The sequence below is a fragment of the Barbus barbus genome, assembly GCF_936440315.1.
Source record: "Barbus barbus genome assembly, chromosome: 22".
NCBI classification, from domain to species: Eukaryota; Metazoa; Chordata; class Actinopteri; order Cypriniformes; family Cyprinidae; genus Barbus; species Barbus barbus.
Window position 1 is genome coordinate 26,089,595 of NC_136750.1, and position 17,114 is coordinate 26,106,708.

Genomic DNA, 17,114 nt, shown 5'->3' on the forward strand with positions numbered 1-17,114 from the left:
AGGCACCGAACCCCCAATTGCTCCCCGGGCGCCGCAGCATGGCTGCCCACTGCTCCGGGTGTGTGTGTGCGTGTGTGTGTGCATTTGTTCACTACTCACTGCTGTGTGTGTGCACTTGGATGGGTTAAACGCAGAGCACCAATTTCGAGTATGGGTCACCATACTTGACAATACGTCACGACTTTTACAGTGTAGTGGTAGTTAAATTTTCCATAAAGTGAGCAGGTAAACAGAACCATTACATCATCATTTTATTACATTTACAACTACTTTTGAATGAACATTTTTAAAGTTTAAACCTCTCAATGAATAAAGTTCCACAAGTTATAGTCTATTAAAGCTATAAGCATACTATACTTACAGTATCTATATTCAAAAAAATAATAAGTTTTCTGCTTTTTAACCTCACACTGATAGATGTAGATAGACAAACAAATAAAGAACAGAAAAGGGAAACACATTTTTAACTTTTTTGATTTTGACTGCTTCTTTGTTGACAAATTTGTATCGATATTGTTCAATTTCTTTCATTAAACTGTGAAAAGGGGCTTAAAATTAGTATATGTGCATGTAGAATCTACACAGAAATGCACAATGAAACACTTATCATCACTAAACTGATCATTTATAAAGCAAAGGCAAAAATGAGCACAGGAAGTTTAAAGGTACAAACTAATGTGCACATTTTTTGTTGCCACACTCAGATCTCCTTTAAAGGGGAGGTGATGACGTCACGCGGGAAAGAAGGACCCCACTAGAATTTCGACTTTTTTTATTAAAATATCTCTTTAGAAGCCTTATTAGCTCGCATTGTTGCCCGGAAGGGACATATAATCACCTGAGCTGTTAATGTAATCTCGTACGCATCATGAATATGGTGCTGTTCCTCGAGAAGTAGGGTATTGGATTCAGTGTAAGTCTATGCAGGCACATTTTCCAGGCGCCCTTTCTGCGCGCGGTGCATTGCGGGAGCGTCGCGTCTCTTGTATCGAGCGAAACCGGTAAGCACAAACTGAACAGCACAATTAAAGGGGAAATGGGACACGAATGTAACTTTGCCACAATGCATTACTTGTGAGGAGAGCTGTCTTAATTATTCCAGTAGAAGACATAATCAGCGGAATTTGTGTAAAGTGCGCCAAATAATTTTAATGTTATATTATTACTCTGTTGTGCACACTGCAATCATGGCGCGGGCGCTTTAAGGGTTAATTTTTTCCACCGCCGACATTTTTATAAACACTTCGGCCGGCTTACTTCTCTTATTTATTTGATTCATTTTACCCTATAAACGTTTTCTTCATAACATGCATGAGTTATATTGTATATAAGATGCGATGAAATGCAGGCTTTGCGTTGCAGCGGTTTTGAGTGATTCTCGAGGGAATCGTTCATTTGATTCTTTTTAATGACTCGTTCAAACGAGTCAATTGTATTTGATTGAGATGTTAGTGATATTGTTGTTGTTTTTTTATCTTTGCATTCATAAATGCAACTCTATAAAGACACGCCCTTATTTTTCGCTTATATTGGTAATCCAGCATAATAAAATGGATGAAAAACAGAAGCAATATAACTCCTTAGATTTTTTTGTATTTTAAAGTACACTATAGGTATGTTTTGCTCTCTTTACTATATTAGCTAGTTTTTGAATAGCCATGTTATATTATACATGTAATATATTTGATGTGCTCAATCAAAACATTTGCGCGAAGAGTTTTGGATGATGGCTAAAACGAGTCGTTTTTAAACCGGTTCACTTCAAACGAACCGACTCACAAAGAAGAATATGTTTTGGACAGAGAGCGCGCGCCTATAGAACTATAGAATTCCAAGAACCCAAAACCACTTATTTGCCCATAGAAATGAATTACATAATCTATTTTTTAAACAACACATTAATTATCCCAGGAAATAAATATGTTTGGGTTTTTTGTTCTATATGCAGTAATGAGCTGGACAGTTAAACAGAAACATGTGGCCATGTAAACAAAGCTGGGCTGTTCCATAAAACAAGTTTAACACACAAGCCAGGCTTATTTTAGTTAGTCTGACTTATTTTGTACCAAATCAACTGACAATACGTCAGACTAAATGAAATAAACCTGGCTTATTTGGTGAGCTTGTTTTATGAAACAGGCCCCAGGTTGAACAGAGCATCACTGCAAAGACATTTGTACACAATGTGCATCCTTTTACAATAATTAGAGTCAAAACAGCAGAGTGTTTTATGCTATATTTATTATTATGACTTGTTTGCACTTAATGTCATAATTTTGTATCCCTTTACACACTTTAATGTTTGTTTATTTCTTCTTCAGATTGTCATTACCATAGTGTGAAGGTGGTGTGTTGGCTATTACGTGTGTCAGTGAGGTTTTTTAAACATGTCGGTGCGGGAATCTTTTAACCCGGAGAGTTATGAACTCGACAAGAACTTCAGACTAACACGCTTCACAGAGCTCAAGGGAATGGGCTGCAAAGTCCCTCAAGATGTTCTCCAGAAACTTCTAGAATCCCTGCAGGAAAACCATTATCAGGAAGATGAGCAGTTCCTCGGGGCTGTAATGCCCAGACTAGGTACATAACTACACACACTCACAGCTGCAAATGAAGCTTTTTAAGATTTTTAAAGGCATACCAATGTTTATTTAAAACAGGCATTGGTATGGACACCTGTGTGATTCCGTTGAGACACGGAGGCTTGTCACTTGTGCAGACCACAGACTATATCTACCCCATAGTGGACGACCCATATATGATGGTAAAGAATGCCATAAAAGATCAAATGCATCATGAGCTGAAAATTTGTCACAATCTGATGTTTTTTTCTCTATGATTTCTCTTGGTTTCTAGGGGAGAATTGCTTGTGCCAATGTGCTGAGTGATCTGTATGCCATGGGAGTAACGGAGTGCGATAACATGCTGATGCTTCTTGGTGTCAGCAACAAACTCACAGAGAAGGTGAGACGGAGGAAAAAGCCTTTAGTGCTAATGAGATGTGAAACTGGCCTATATATACAAGCAAAGTTCACCTAAAAATACAAGCGGTCTTCATTTCACCTGTGAGTAAAGGAGAGCTTTTGGGTGAACTAGTCCTTCAACCTTTTAAATGCATACAATATTTAAAGCCCATTTCTAAGACCTCTGAATTGGATGTAAAACATTCACCTTCAGGTTGTGGTTCATATATCATTTTACTGTGAAAAAGAATTTTTGAGAAAAATGTTAAAATGTGAGTATCAAATATGATTCATCAGGTTTTTGAGGAATGTTTATTTTTTCAAATCTCAATCGTGATTGTTTTGCACTGCATGATGACAGATATTTGTCCTGCTCACAATAAAACTGAAAGAGCTTTGATTATAAAACTAAGCACTTAAATATAAGAGAGAGCAGCAACTGACATTTATATATATTTTTTGTACTATTATATCTCATTGATTTACATTACAAGCTTTATTTTTTGGCCATATAAATTATTAGCATCTGCACCAAATTGCATATTTCTGCTAACTTTGGGCCTCTGAATAAAACTTAACTGTTGTTTTTCCTCAAGTATGATCTCCATATTCTTACTGTAAAATAATGTATGAGCCATAAGGCCTGATATATCAAATATGATACTTTAAAAACTATAAAACAACAAAAAACATATTAGTTTGCATATTTCGTCCAAAGGTTCAATAAGCTGTTAAAAAATAAATAAGATTTTGTCAGGCTTTACAGGGTTAAAAATGTTGAATTTTGTGATGAAACAGGCATCCAAAACAGAAATCACATTGTGTGTGTGTTTTTTAGGAACGTGATAAGGTCATGCCTCTGATCATCCAGGGGTTTAAGGATGCATCTGAGGAGGCGGGAACCTCCGTTACAGGAGGTCAGACTGTTATCAATCCTTGGATAGTCCTGGGAGGCGTGGCCACAACAGTGTGCCAACCTAATGAGTTCATTATGTAAGTCATTCTATATACTCTAGTCATTTGTTTCTGTCCATTCCTCTAACTTTGTGCGTGTGTTTATAGGCCAGATAATGCAGTACCAGGGGATGTGCTGGTTCTTACCAAACCTCTAGGAACACAAGTGGCGGTCGCAGTGCACCAATGGCTGGACATTGTGAGTGTTTTAGACATTTGTAGTTTCATATTATAGTTTGGACAGTGTTTAACTCTTGCCATCTTTCTTTTGGTCTCAGCCAGAGAAATGGAATAAGATAAAGTTGGTCGTCACTCAGGAGGATGTTGAACTGGCTTATCAGGAGGCCATGCTGAACATGGCTCGACTCAACAGAACAGGTCAGTATGTGATGGACGTGTGTGGGGCTCATAAATAACAGGCTCAAACGTTTGACCTTTATCTGTGTCTCTCTGTCCAGCGGCCGGGCTGATGCACACCTTCAATGCACACGCAGCAACTGACATCACAGGGTTCGGGATCCTGGGGCACGCTCAGAATCTGGCCCGGCAGCAGCGTACAGAGGTGTCCTTCGTCATTCACAACTTGCCGGTTCTCGCCAAGATGGCAGCTGTCAGCAAAGCTTGCGGGAACATGTTTGGCCTTATGCACGGCACCTGCCCAGAGACCTCAGGTATAAGATCAGACCTTTGTCGCACCTTTAAAAACGCTAGTAATTTATGTAATGAATTTTATACACCATGATGAAAACTGAATAATGAAATAAAATAAATAATAACAACTGGAAAAAAATCTAATGTAATTTAAAATTCTAGTAAAAAAAAAAAAATCTCATGCATTTTATATATGACAAACAAAAATAATAAGCAATTAAAAAAAATCAAATCAATTTAAAAAACAACGTAGAAAAAAACGAAAATTTTCTGTTTCTTTTAAATGAATTTTCTACATTTTATACATGATAATTGTTTTATAATGAAATAATACATTTAAAATAAACTACAATTTAATTTCTAATTGAATAGAAAGCGTATGCATTTTATATGTACAAAAATAAAATAAAATAAAAATAACAAATCATTTAAACAATTTATGTGAAAAAACATTCTTTTTAAAAATGTTTTTAATTTATTTTAAATGAATTTTCCACATTTTATACATTATTTTTCTTTATTTGAAAAAAGGGACCATGTGCAATTTTAACATAAATGTTTACATTTCATGCATTGTGCCGAATTTAGCCAGTGGCCAGTTTTCATTCGCAGTCCCTTGGCAGATAATCAAACACAAATGAACATAAAAAAACAGAACAACAAACACATTCAGTACTGAGATACTTATACACATCCTATCAGAGCCAAGAAAGAACAGTTAAAACGATTTTCAATTAGACCACGGCCGTATCAGTGTTTACAGATTTGAGTTTACTTTAAATATGATTTTAGTTTAAACATTTCAATAGATGTGCACATCCTTACATCTTCTTGTAGAGTGTTCCAATGAATAATAGCTTTCACTGAGAAAGACGATAACCCAAAGGCGTTAAGGACGAAAAGGAACAACACAGTCACTAATTGATGATGATCTAGTAGATCTCACCGAGACTGTAGAGCGAAAATGCGCAAAACCACAAGGTACTGAAGGGGCCAAACCATTTAAAGTTTTATATACCATACACAAATTTGAAAAAACACAAATTATCAAAGCTCAAAAAATGTATTTCTCCAAGACCCTACAGTGGTGATATTGCTTAGGCTTTTTGTCCAGAGTTTTAAAGTGTGTTTGTAAAGAGATTTTAAAGGTTTAATAACAGTTTCTCCTGCCTGACCCCAACATGACAGACAATATGACAGATGAGAAAAGATTGTAGCATGCATAAGACATCAGTGGGTAGAAATTGTCTAATTTGTCTGAAGTTTATCAAGTTATATTTTGTAGTCCTCCTTATCAGTTTCTTTACATGTTTTTTTTAAAACTGAGATTTGGATCCAGAGTTAAACCAAGATAATTAAACTCAGTAACAATATATATCTTATCACCATTTATAAAAAAATATCTGCTTTAGAAGGACATGCATTCATTTTAGAGAAAAACATCCCTTTTGTTATACCAATGTTCAAGTTAAGAAACGATTGCTCTAACCACTGTGAAATCCTTTCCATAGCAACATTTAGCTTTTCAGCTGCTAACACTGCTGTTCTTGCGTGTATAAAAATAACAGTATCATCAGCATACATTTGCACTTGCATCCCTTCACACTGCTGTGGGAGATCATTAATGTGTAGACTAAATAATAAAGGGCCTAATACTGATCCTTGGGGTTCACCCAAATTATTGGAATGAACCCCTTTAATTTTTACACATTGTTGTTAATAATAAATAAAGGGCTACTACTACTATTTGATAAATATGAAGAAATCCATGCTAAAGCCCCAGATGAAAATTGGAACTTGGATAATTTAGAAAGGAGAACATTGTGATTAACTGTGTCAAAGGCTTTACGCAGATCTAAAAATATAGCACCAGCTGTTCCACCTTTATCAAGCTTAGATTTTATTTGCTCTATTAAATGTAAAGTAGCTGTTCCAGTAGAATAATTTACTCTGAAACCAAATTGCATACAGTGTAAACCAACCTTAGCTGTATTAAGATGTCTGCTGTTCAAGAACTATCTTTTCTGCAACCTTTGAGACTACTGGCAATATGCTGATAGGTCTTACTAACCTCAAAATGATCCCCAGATTTAAAAATAGGAGAAACGATGGCTTGCTTCCATGCAGTAGGAAAAACACTATATTCAAATGATAAATTAATTAGATAACAGGAGCTAATACATGATGAAATAATAATAAATGAAAAAAAGATCTAATATTATTTACTTTCTAATTGATAAAAAATGTGCATTTTTATATATGAAAAACAAAAATAAAGTCTACTCAACTAAAAAAGATTATTGTAGAATAAAACTTGTAATTTTTGTAATTCTGCAAGTGAATGTCGCTTTATTGTGCCATCCCAAAGAGGCACAAAATCACTTTCACAGACTTTTAAATGAAATGTTCCCTCCTGGTTGAATGACCTGCTCAGCTCCGACTTGCACTCTATTCATTTACTGCTTGTTTTCTTTAAAAAAAAAAAAAATTCTAATCTTTTTGTATTCTATCAATTTGTTTTCTTTTTATTTATTATACAATTAACAAAAGCAAAAAGGCCTCTAACACTAGCTTGCTCTTTTCTTTTTCTATTATATCCATTTCTTTTTATTTATTATATAATTTAAAAAGAAAACCTTGCTACGTGCACTGCATTAAGCTAACTGAGACTTGTCATAGCACTTGCATATCATTGCTCTTTTGTTGATTTTGATTGCTTCTATTGTCCTCATTTGTAAGTCGCTTTGGATAAAAGCGTCTGCTAAATGACTAAATGTAATGTAATTATAATATATACAGTTCCATTCAAAATTTTGGTGTCGGTAATATTTAAAAAAAAAAGTATTTCATGTTTCAAAAGGCTGCATTTATTTGATCAAAAATGCAGTAAAACTGTAATATTGTGAAATATTATTGCAATTTAAAATAATTACTTTTTATTACTATTTATTCCCGTGATGCAAAGCTGAATTTTCAGCATCATTATTCCAGTCGTCAGTGTCACATGATCCTTCAGAAATCATTCTAATATGCTAATTTGATGCTCAGTTCTTATCATAATGTGGAAACTTTTAGGATTCTTTTTTCTTCATGCTATGGCTTTTCTTTTAGCTATTTCAGTTTTTATTATGTTTCAGTTAAAATAAGGAAAAATTTGTTTTTTTCTCAAGATATTTGGATCCCACTGTACATGCATTTTATCCCTGTGTTAAATTGGTCTTAATTCACTTTATCTTTGCAGAAAACAGCAGTCTGAATGAAATGCTTCTTTTGCTCTTTTCTCTTGTATTTTTCTGTAGGAGGTTTGTTGATCTGTCTTCCACGTGAGCAAGCGGCCCGTTTTTGCGCCGAGATCAAATCTCCCAAGTACGGCGAGGGTCACCAGGCGTGGATCATCGGCATCGTAGAGAAAGGCAACCGTACGGCACGCATCATCGACAAACCCCGCATCATCGAAGTCGCACCGCAAGTGGCCACACAGAATGTCAACACCACCCCAGGAGCCACGTCTTAAACCTGACCCCGTGACCCCTGAGCGGCCCGAATGGCTAGTGTAGTCTAGCCTCACCTGAAATATATCAGCATAATGATATATAAATCATCTGCCCACCCTGGCCTTCGGGCAGATTCCTCTACATGGACACGGTTATAAAGCAGAAGAACGTTTAACAAAGAAAATTCGATTGCCTTTTTATGTCTATAGTTTTCTGTTACATTAACCGAACATGCACCTGATTGTGAGGCAGCTTCCAAGTAGAACGAATAACTAATAGTATAATTCTTCTCTGATACTGTTGATTACTTCCAGATTTCTTCTGCTCGCACATCACCTGCGGTTTCATACTTAGCCATGGTGTGTTTTAGCCTTTCCTCTTAGTATGCACAGCCCATGTGGTAGTTCACATTGTAATCTTTGCCTCGAAACAATAGTTAATGAAGCTGCAGTGACGAGGAAGAGTGAGTCGGGAAAGGATTGCTTTTTTACTTTTGTATTATCCCTCGTATGTCGGATAAAATAACCCTCCCTCACTGTTCGGTGGAAACGCTGGACTGAAGGAATCCAAGGTAATACCTCTCTAATAAATCAAGTCCTCGTATTTTGGGAAACGCACTTCTGCCTTTAATGGCGGTGCTGATGTTTCTCAAAGAATGTGCTAAACATTGGAGATGCAGTTTATATTGCATGATATTCACATGAACATCCTTAGTTCTGTTCTGTGGTAGAGCTGTTTTTATATTCTGTACAAAGGTCATACTTTCTCGTGCTCTCGTATTTGCTTATCATTATACACATGCCTTGAAACCCCTCCAATAAATTTGTCCTTTTTTTTTTTTTTTTTAATTGTTGAAAAAAATGTGTATATGATTGTGTGTGGAGGATGTTAAGATCCAGATTTTTTTGTGTAGTTTTTCGGTTTAATTAAGTGCACAGTAAATTCAACATTTTAGAAGTAAATATGCACAGATGGAATATTTACAGTCATTTGCCAACGAGTGCATGCTAAAATATTTACAATTAAGTACAGTATTATTATTATTACACTTTCTTTTCCCCTTTTGCTCTAAAATATCTAGTGCACTGATTCATTTTTGCTATAAATAACTACAATATATTTACAAGTTTATTTAATACTAACATAACCTACAGGTTGCTATTTGTGGCGTTTGTTCAGATTATTATCTTTAAACTGGTGCTTTCGGTTTGGGTCAGCTTTGAAGTTACAGCTTCCTGTTTTTAGGAGTCACATCTTCTTCTCTTTTGGGCTGAATAGAGCTCTTATATCCTGCATGGCCTGTCTGATGTTCTGCCCAAAACGGAACGAGTCCTGAGGACAGAAAGGAAAAGATTCAGAAGTGTAATATACTAAATCATCATTCACAATGATGGTTTTAACAGAATTTTTTTTTCACGGAAGTCATGAGTTTTTAAAGATTTGAGGTTGAATAAATGATGACTGAATTTTAATTTTTTTTATATGAACGTTTGCATAAACTCTATCGTTATATTTTCCCAGTTTGGTAAACACCTGAACGTTCGGTTATTACATTAGCTCCAAGAATTATTACAGGTTTTTGTTTCATAAAATTAAAAACCAAATAATTAAGCTCAAATGATGAATGTATGTTTGATATTTCGCTTCCATATTATCAATCCAGTATAACCTTAATAAAATAAAATTAAAAGAAATTATACTTAAGTGTTCAAAAGGTGAAATCTAAAAAAAAAAATTAAATGATAAATTACCAAACCGAACGATAAAGAATGGTGTTCAACAATAAAGTTTCATGTATAGGATCACGTATTCACAAAGTGGCACTTAAGAAAAATGCCAAAGTTTGAAATTCTCCTAACGTTACCGTCTCAGGGCTGGAGAACTTGCTGGAAATGTGGAATGTAATGAGATTCTCGTCGACAATGATGTAAGAAACACCATAACCATCATCAGCAACCTGTATATAAAGAGTTTTGAATCAAAAACGATCAAATATCAGGTTTATTATTTACTAAACTTGTTGCAATGTCACTTAGGGGGGGACTCACAGGCCCAAAGCCGCCTCCAGCTCCCACATATTTGGGAAACTTCTGAATGTCGATGAGATTGAGCTGCTGCTGAGGGGTCTGACTGGTGGAGAGACGCCAGGGCTCTGACAAAACCTATCAAAAGAAGGTGTCTTTGAGACTTATTGAGAAAATTAAACAGGTATGTTGAATTGTATAGGTCTACTCAAGAAACAGACCTGTTTGAGGAAGGGTGAGTCAATGCCCATTAATTTGGACACAATGTAGAGGCAGAAGAGATGGCGGTCGATCCCGGCTCCTGTCATGGCCAGACGGTACATGTTCTGATGTTTATCTGCAGCTATCTCGAAGAGCGCTAACCTTTGCTCATTCTGGTAAACAAGCAAAAGTTTAAAATGGATACAAATTTTCAAAGCTTACTATTGCTTAAGTGTCGATGTTCCACTGGAAAGTTAAACGGTGGTCTTGAAAAATACTGAAATCTTTTATTGTGGATGCAGCATTATGCAAAAACAAAAGTTTTCTGTTACCAACTTTTCAAATATGACCCCTGGGTTGGGTGTGTGTATATATCGCTCTCACCGTGGTTCTTTCATCCTCCATTGCTTTTACAAACGCCGTGGACTCACAGGTGCATGAGCGCACGGTTTCCGTCCGGCCCTCGCGGAACATGCGTGTCATGGATGATTCGTAAGTCAAACAGAATTCACCCTTGTCCTGCACCAACAAACATCCTTCATTAAACGGTTTGTTCACAATATACAGACACGTTTTTTCAGAGGGATTATATGTAAATATGTGTGGCTTGTACCCTGTAATGAGCTAGCTGCAGTGCCAGCTGGATAAAAGCATCAGGACTTGTTCTGCATTTCTTTATCAGGCCCTTCCCAAACTCATTAAACAAGCAGCCGTGGAAATCCACATCATCAGCAATTCTCTTTGCAACCATGTAAGAGCCTTCAATAATCTCCTGGCACTGAGAAACATAAGAAACTTTAATCAGTTACCAGTGTAGAAATTATCTTGCAGTTGTCAGAATGTACATAAACACACACCAATTTTTTTTTTTTTAAATGTTAATCCATTTCAAACACTAAAATGTAAGGGTTAATTCATACTGCTTTTGGGATGTCCCACTGTAGTCTGGTAGGGGGTGCCAGGCTTTTGTTGATATCTCCTTTACAATGTCCCTCCGCCGTATATCCAAGGTGGAAACAGTCTGTGGCTAAAACATACTAAACAGAAAGTTAAAATGTTTGTTCATTTTTACAGTATTAATTACAAATGACATATTTACAGTTATTATTATTCATTGTTTACCTCCCACATATGTCCTATGATTGGGGAGTCAGCCCATGAATGCTCAGTGTTGACGCCAATTTTACCATTCTTGTAGACGATCAAAGTGAAGGATTTATCAAACCACCTGGCAGGCGAGAGAATTGTGTTTCAGTGTGTAGATGTGCGACTGGTCATGGTCACCAAAAATAAGTATCTGTCAATGAGACTTAAAAGAGCTGCTTGCAGCGTTGTTATCATTAACTGAGACCTAAACAATTGATAAACATTTTCATTAATTTAAATAAAGCTGAGATAAAATAAAATATAAATATTAGATGAACTACTAGTGCCTAAAGAGCTAAAATTACTAAATCAAGGGGAAAATAAACTAAAACTAAATATTAAAAATTATAAAAAATAACAAACGCACATAATTACTAGAACATTAAAATTCAATGATATTCTAAAATATAAAACAATTATGTACAAATAATACTGAAATACCACTGGTTCTTACCTGTCATAACACTTTCCATGTAGTAGAGATTTGGCGTAGAGGTCTAGGGACCGATTCTCTGGATCGTATCCATGTGCTTCATCATCCAGAGTCAGAAAAAATGCAGCCGTTTCAATGGCCTCCAGAGACACCTGGTTGACCCCCTCACTGAAGTACTTCAAACGGGCCCTGGCCCAGGGAACCCTGGATGCGTGTTAAAGGGAAAGATTTCATTCAACATTCATTCACCCTCATTTTGCTCTTTATTTTGTGGAACACAATAATTGAATAATTTTCCATTGACTTCCATTGTATTTTTTCTCCATGTATTGGAAGTCAATGGCAACTAAAATGGTTTGTTTCCAACATTCTTCAAAATATCTTCTTATGAGTTCCACAGAAGAAAGTCATACTTTTCAAACTGTTTGAACACCCTCTTGAGGCCTCCAGGACCCCATTTTGGACCCCGTTCTAGTACACAGTTGCAGGACTATTGTGAGCTCATCTTCACCTGTTCCCAGCAGTCAGTGAAGGGAGCTTGATCTCTCCGGGTTGAGGTTCAGACTTGTCATCCAGGATACGTTGAAACTGCAACTCAAGCTCTGAGGGCCAAAGGTGGCGACCACCATAGTACAGCCACACTTTAAAGAAACGGCCTCGATGGTACACAACCAAGTGCTTCCTGTCCTTCAGATGCTGCACGAAATCTGAGCACAAACAAATCAGTGTGAGAAACCATCATGTCATGGTTTGAAATAAAAATCCATGAAACTGTAAGCCTATCGTCAAGTAGTATATAAAGCTGAAAATATATGAAAAATGTCATTACCAGTCTCAATGCCAGGAATACGGGTGGTGTTGAACATCCTCTCGTACTGAAAAGAGCACATGGGGACAATCCCAAGAGCTCTCAGCTGACAAGAGAGAACAGAGGGCATGATTGGAAATTGTCCTATATTTATATTTTTAATGGTAATTCAGTGCTGTGGATGTTTTTATGTCAGTACCGGGGTAAGTTCTCCTCGCTCCAGCTTACGCCGATACTGCAGCATGGCATGGACTACGTTTGCTGCTCGTGAAGCCTGTCTGTGGGTAGGGATCACATAGAGCAAATCCTGACAGATGGAAAGAGAGAAATGAAAACAGGCCGTTTTAATAAATAAGGATATTAAAAAACTGGACCTGTTTTAAGGCCACCTGTCAAGGTTTTTAACTTTCAAAATGAATTCAGAGATCAAAAGTGGACTTCGGTGGCTTTTATTCCATGTTATGCTAATATACTACTTAAAATTGACAAAATTAACTTTAATAAGACTTATAACAATTCAAAATATACAATTTTTTTCACCTGGGAAAAAATTAAATAAAAAATAAAATGACAAATTTGAATCCATAAATGTCAATCTAACCCTAAAACCACCAAAATATATATATACTTTTTAATATATCCTCCTCAACTTCCTGTTTCAGTAGGAAGTATATCAACACAGGAATGAAAACTGCATCCATTTCATGGTCATATCAAGGTCTGATAGGTTAAAGACTAATTGCCTAACAGGCTAATTGTTAAAGAGATATGTCACGTGAAGATGTCTGCTCACCATTGTGTAGAAGTTGCTGTTGACCATGATGGGGTCCCGTCCTCTCAGGTAGATGTACTCCTCCCACCAATCACTCACCTGTTAACACACACAATGACATGCCTGTTAGATTGCCAGCAATCATAAAAGGGGTTCCAAGGGTTTATAGTCCACCCATGTAGAAGATCTCAGGCTTTGTTTACTTACATAATTTGTGGCCCACCAGGATTTGAGTTTGAGGTGTTTTTGGAGTTTGGGTGCAGGATCCTTTTTGAAGTCATTAGCAACAATCTCCATCTGTTTATATTGTGCATCATCCAGAAGAGGTCGAACTGATTCAAGATACTAAAACAATGAAGAAAATAAATATTATAAAGGAAAACAGCCGATACAGAGTGCAGTATTATGCTCCGAAAGAAAAAAAAAAGGATGGTGATTGCCTTTAATTTCTAGTGCTTTTAATCCCACAATGCAAAATAAATAAATAATACAATTAACATGAATTTTTATATTTAGATTAATGGGTATAATGTAACCAGAACTCTTGATAGCATTATATATTCATGACAGCTGATGATATTTTACCCTGCTGATTGTGTCATCAATGCTCGGTACTGGCAGATGGGGCAGAGATGCCTGGAAGCTGTAGAGCAATGGTCGCTGACCAGACAACAGCTTTACGAGACTCTAAAACAGACAGAATTATTCATAAAACTAGCCACTTTTTAAACTGCAATATACAGATGTTTTATTTTATGGGAGACGCACCAGCCAGACTTTAGTAGAGAAGCTCATTTTGCCATGTGACTCAAAGATCCAGCTGTGATAGGACAGGAGAGCTTTCAGGATGTACTGCAGCAGGAAGATGAATGATAACCACAGGCCTGTGGCAAACAGGATGGCACTCAACACCGTCTGAGTCTGAACGGTCATAAACTCACTAGATGTGAAAAAATAAATAAAAATAAGTTTTCTATATTAAAATACAAATTATTAAAAAAATTGATTCAGGCCATCTACACATTTTTTTCTTTAGGACTGTTTGTTTCAAAGCTGCTTTAATCATGCATGACACTGGCTCACATTTATGTATCTGTGTTTATATATAACCATCATGGCCATACTTAAAGTTTCCATGAATGCGTTAGTAAGTTACCTCACAGGTAGAGATGTCTTGATCCTGTCAATCATGCCCATAGAGGGGTCGATCCTGGCATACATGGTGCTCATTATTGCAATAACTACAATTAACCAGCTGGAGGGACTGGCGGGGTACACACCTGTGAGGACGCCATTCTGTTCAAAATAAAATAAAATATTATTTTCATTAGATAGAGAGATAGACAGACAGACTGATTGATTGATTGATTGATTCACCTTGAAGCGGATGGCACGTTTCTTCCATGATGTCACTCCAGATAGGTAGATGTGTCTGAGAACCTCACGGCTCAACTTTAGGTCAATGCCATCAGGTGTGACGGTGAACTGAAAACCCACTGCCTGATGAGCCTCTGCCATTATACAGGCTTAAAGCATAGCCTGAGGATTGAGATCACAATAAATGAGGTCATAATAGAGTATCTTTAGCAAACTCTGTTTATCCTGTGTTTGCATGCCGTTTCAGCTCAGTTGGTGTAGCCTGTTGGAAATATCTGGGCAAGTAAGTGAAAGGTTATGCTGATGGATTATCAACATTGTGCTATTTATGATACTTAACTTCAATGTTCCTGTGATCAGTGTATTGTAAGTCAATGTAGATACAAGCATCAGCTAAACTAACGAGTTAAAAATGTCTTAAACCGCTTAAATAATAATAAGAAAATGTATGTCCTTATGGAAGGCTTGTGGTTGAAACCTGGCAGGGGAAATTTACACACTGCATGATCAAAGACAGGTCCAGATCTGCAGCTGAAAATATCCCATGAAATTTATGAATTGGAGAAGATCAATCACCACTGTGCCATTTCACATCAAATTGCTCCAAAGAGAATATGCTTTAATAAGATTTCTGAAAGTCTTTTCTAGCTTATAAGATTCTGATAAATGATAAAAATGCATTTATTAGAAACTATATATGGATCTACTTAGTACATGTATTCCTCTGAAGTCACAGAGTTCAGTTATGCTATGACACTGTCAAGCTTATGTTTCTTTTTCCATGTCATATGACTGCAGCCAGAGGAAGTGGGGCAAAGTTGAATAGTCAGAAATAACATAGTAGGACTTCTGAGAGGGCTGGGCTCTTGTGTGATGAAGTTTCAGTAACACTGGCCAAAACACACGTGACATCTGACGCATGACTGCGTAGATGAGATTTAAAAAAAAAACAGAATATGCAAGTTGCTAAAAATACACTTTTTATATTAAATCGGACACAGATATTGCCACAATGTAAATTTTGTGGATCATACTGTATAACAGTATAAACATAGACAATATGTAAATTTCAAACACTAGTATGTGGTGCAATAAAAAATGACATTGAAAAGCATATTTAAAAATTGTACTTTAGTAAAACTTTAAGAGTACTTAAATATTTACTACAAAGAAAATATTTGTGATCACCAAAATAATAATTGATACTTGGAAGTACTTTGATGAAAAATGTAAGCTGTACAATTTTATAGAGACAAAATAGACGAGACAGACTCTGATGCAGCTACACAGAACTCAATTTAGCTTAATCGTGAAAGATTATCAAACAGAAAGATTCAAAAGGATTTTAATAATAAATATAATGAATTTACATTACCTGCAACACTGCAAGTTAGATGAAACTCAATGGATAATAAGATACGATTTTCTTTCAGTAGGGCTGGAATGTCCTTTAGGAAGCAGACTGTTCTTCACTCTTGTGCCCTTCAGTCCACTCCTCGTGTACTCTGTAGCTCAGTGACTAGTCTTCTCTTCTACTCAAATTTTCTCCTCTCCCTCCCTCTCTGTTTTCCTTTATTTTGCAAGTTGTCTGTTTTCTGAGTGTTTGCTTTCTTCTTGTACACTCTAATGTTTAGAGTGTAAACTACCTGTTACATAGGTGCCCTCATAAATGCTCGCTCTCGTTCTGTGTGTGGGTAACTAGATACTTTCAGGGCAGAGTTGAACTGGTGGCTGTACAGTCGGAACACACTGTATGATCAAACACAGGCCCAAATCGTAACAGTGCAGCTGGCAATATCCCACGGCTGCATGCCAGAGCATTCTGATGATTGTTGTATGAGACTCAGAGACTTTATATACATATAGGGATGTGTCTTTGTAAAACATCTTTGAAATACGGCTTGTGAGTGTGTTATGTAATAGGTCAGGCATCTTAAAGACACATTTTTAATATTGCATAATAAGGAACTTGATGGACAGTAGCAGAAATTTGGATTTGTACATTTTGTTGAGAAAATGTGAGCAGTGCTTACTTGTCCAAAACCTGCTGCCATAATGCCAGAGTGTTGTAAAGTGTATGCTAATGTGTTCTGATTGGTTTTAGGTGGTTGATTAGTGATTTCAGGTTAAAATATCTCACCTCAAAGTTCCTATACTTATGTGGGCAGTAGAAAAAGCTTGGTTTTTCCTTCAATGTAAATTTATGGGACCCCCCCCCCCCCCCCCCCTCACGTTTCACATTATCAGGTGAAATAATTATGATTAAAGTAATAACACACCTCTCCTCAACA

General features: G+C 36.4%; 2 protein-coding genes across 6 annotated transcripts; one reads left to right on the forward strand and one right to left on the reverse strand.

The window, feature by feature from the left end:
• The first annotated feature begins 713 nt into the window (after nt 1–713).
• On the forward strand, nt 714–8,916 carry LOC306888388 (selenide, water dikinase 1). Of its 4 annotated transcripts, none has more exons than XM_079446633.1 (9): nt 714–1,001; nt 2,322–2,580; nt 2,661–2,764; nt 2,857–2,964; nt 3,802–3,956; nt 4,026–4,116; nt 4,196–4,295; nt 4,376–4,588; nt 7,868–8,916. In XM_079446633.1, the coding sequence occupies exons 2-9, from the start codon at nt 2,388–2,390 to the stop codon at nt 8,080–8,082; spliced, it is 1,179 nt and encodes a 392-aa protein (XP_079302759.1). In that variant the 5' UTR covers nt 714–1,001; nt 2,322–2,387; the 3' UTR covers nt 8,083–8,916. The 4 variants fall into 4 exon arrangements, with proteins under 4 accessions (XP_079302759.1, XP_079302760.1, XP_079302762.1 ...); XM_079446634.1 differs by having other exon boundaries at nt 995–1,133; XM_079446636.1 differs by having other exon boundaries at nt 995–1,074.
• On the reverse strand, nt 8,909–16,558 carry LOC306888387 (carnitine O-palmitoyltransferase 1, liver isoform-like). Of its 2 annotated transcripts, none has more exons than XM_079446631.1 (19): nt 16,199–16,558; nt 14,824–14,985; nt 14,603–14,742; nt 14,215–14,386; nt 14,032–14,133; nt 13,654–13,791; nt 13,468–13,545; nt 12,874–12,981; nt 12,696–12,780; nt 12,378–12,573; nt 11,888–12,070; nt 11,410–11,515; nt 11,208–11,324; nt 10,901–11,065; nt 10,672–10,806; nt 10,308–10,460; nt 10,111–10,224; nt 9,927–10,019; nt 8,909–9,394 (listed from the first exon to the last, which is right to left on the reverse strand). In XM_079446631.1, exons 2-19 carry the CDS (start codon nt 14,962–14,964, stop codon nt 9,311–9,313), a joined length of 2,310 nt encoding a protein of 769 aa, XP_079302757.1. In that variant the 5' UTR covers nt 14,965–14,985; nt 16,199–16,558; the 3' UTR covers nt 8,909–9,310. The 2 variants fall into 2 exon arrangements, with proteins under 2 accessions (XP_079302757.1, XP_079302758.1); XM_079446632.1 differs by having other exon boundaries at nt 14,215–14,298; nt 14,608–14,742; nt 16,199–16,515.
• Nucleotides 16,559–17,114: the final 556 nt, after the last annotated feature.

Excerpts from the sequence above, each read along its gene's own strand:
- LOC306888388 (XM_079446633.1), top strand. The coding sequence starts at position 2,388 with ATGTCGGTGCGGGAATCTTTTAACCCGGAGAGTTATGAACTCGACAAG. Across the intron at positions 2,581-2,660 it reads GGCTGTAATGCCCAGACTAG|GCATTGGTATGGACACCTGT; the intron begins GTACATAACTAC and ends TATTTAAAACAG. Across the intron at positions 2,765-2,856 it reads TGGACGACCCATATATGATG|GGGAGAATTGCTTGTGCCAA; the intron begins GTAAAGAATGCC and ends CTTGGTTTCTAG.
- LOC306888387 (XM_079446631.1), bottom strand. The coding sequence starts at position 14,964 with ATGGCAGAGGCTCATCAGGCAGTGGGTTTTCAGTTCACCGTCACACCT. Across the intron at positions 13,546-13,653 it reads CCTGGTGGGCCACAAATTAT|GTGAGTGATTGGTGGGAGGA; the intron begins GTAAGTAAACAA and ends GTGTGTTAACAG. Across the intron at positions 11,066-11,207 it reads AGTGGGACATCCCAAAAGCA|TGCCAGGAGATTATTGAAGG; the intron begins GTATGAATTAAC and ends TATGTTTCTCAG.